Source organism: Rhinopithecus bieti, unplaced genomic scaffold (assembly GCF_001698545.2).
Source record: "Rhinopithecus bieti isolate Rb0 unplaced genomic scaffold, ASM169854v2 scaffold_26603, whole genome shotgun sequence".
In the NCBI taxonomy this organism is placed as follows: domain Eukaryota; kingdom Metazoa; phylum Chordata; class Mammalia; order Primates; family Cercopithecidae; genus Rhinopithecus; species Rhinopithecus bieti.
The window spans coordinates 230,457-232,216 of NW_016812252.1; the positions used below are offsets into that span (position 1 = coordinate 230,457).

Here is a 1,760-nt window from a genome sequence, read left to right on the forward strand (position 1 = left end):
GCACCGCCCCGGGCCAGCTCAGCCCTGCCAGCCCAGCCACCGCCGCGCCCCCGGCGCCCGCGCCCACCAGTGCGCCCGGCCTGCAGTTCGCTTGCGCCCGGCAGCCCGAGCTCGCCATGATGCATTGCTCTTACTGGGACCACGACAGCAAGACCGGCGCGCTGCATTCGCGCCTGGATCTCTGAGAGCCCACCGCATGCCGGTGCAGACGGATGCGAGGATGCAGGGACGCGCGACGCCGGCCCTGGTCGCAGCCGACGCCGCCGCCGCCAGCCGGACCTCACACCCGCTGGCCCGCCTCTGGATCCAGCGCCCGGGTTCCCTCTGTGCTTTTCCGCTCTCCTCAGCTCCTCTTTGTTACCTCTGCTTGTCCTGTGCTCACCTCCCTGACCTCTATGCCCTTCTTGCACTACCCTGGCCTGAAGCCGCCTCTCTGCGCCCTTTTTACTGGGCTCGTCTCTTTCCGGAACCCCAGCGTCTCCTGCCCAAGTTGACCGCGGAAAGGGCCCGGGCCGAGGTGCGACCGGGCGTCGGCGGCGCAGACCTCTCGGCCTTCTCTCACAGGTCGGTGCGCTCGCGCTCGGCGTTCCCCGCCCGACTGCCGTGCAGTCCATGGCTAGACGCGCCGGACAGGACTGGCGGCGGGACCCACGCTGCCTGAGAAAGGGACAGACCAACACGTGTGTTTGCTCCGCGAACCCTCTTGAAGCTGTTCAGAAGCCGCTTGCCGCGGGGTTCACTGGGCGGGGCGGGGGTTGGGACCCAGCGGGAGCCGGGACAGCCTGGCTCCGCGGCCTGTACTCGGTTTACACCGCGAGCCGGCGCGGAGGGAGGCCGCGTTTCCTCCGCTGTCAGTCCCGTCGCTTCGGGCACCTCCGGGCCCCGGCGGCTGGCTAATGTTTTGTTTAAAAGATCAGTGGAGCTTTTTAAGAGAATATTAAAAAAAAAAAAAAAAGTAAGGAGATAAAACATTCACCGGGCAACCGGGGAAGTATTGTGGCCTTGGAGCTTGCTAAATCCAAACATGAAAATCAAAAGCTTTAGTATTCCTCATCTTCTCTTCTGGAAGATTTGCGTTAAGAGTTCCTGTCGGGCCTTCAAAAAGCTGTGTTCAGAGGTAGGAGAATATATCCAGTAAATATGGTTTCGTCTACCAATTGGGGAAGTTTCACCCTCTCCCTATCTGAAGAAAAAAAATCAAAAACAAATGTCCCCGGATCTTCCGATGCAAGTCCTGGATGCAGGGAGATCACTGCCTGCCTGGCCCACGCTGCAGGGACGGCTCGTCCTCCCTGCTTTTTGTTTTTCAAACGTCCTGCTTCTCCCACCTTGGGAAGGAGAAATGTGAAACCCGGCAGCGGCCGACCTAGGTGGTCTTGTGGCCGGAGCCGGCCCGGCCCAAAAACCATAGACCTGGTTGTACTGTAACTTGTTTGGGGGACCAAATTTTCTAGAGAGAACTAGAGCACTTTTGTTGTTTTTGTTTTGTTTTTGTTTTTTGCCCTGTCGATTCCCGAATAAATTTTTTGTTCTTTCTTTTAACACGGACTTCTTTATTTCCGTCCCGCCTAAGTTCAGCAGCTAGTTAAAAGAGGGAGATTTTCAGCAAAATTGTCTTTTTCAGAATGAGCTAAACAAAGATTGAGAGCAACCGGGGGTGGCAGGCGTTTGTGGCTGTCGCTGCTGCTTTGTTTTCCTGGGGATTGTTTGTTTTCTGTGTCATCACTGGCCCGTTGCGGCTGTTTAACGTCAGCAGAAAG

At 57.5% G+C, this 1,760-nt stretch overlaps 1 protein-coding gene across 1 annotated transcript in view; it reads left to right on the top strand.

Annotated features, from left to right (window-relative positions):
* Positions 1 to 725, top strand: part of FOXL2 (forkhead box L2) — a 2,072-nt gene extending 1,347 nt beyond the window's left edge. The window contains exon 2 of the mRNA XM_017895818.1: positions 1 to 725. Coding sequence (XP_017751307.1) covers positions 1 to 185 — 185 coding nt within the window. The 3' untranslated portion in view covers positions 186 to 725.
* Positions 726 to 1,760: the final 1,035 nt, after the last annotated feature.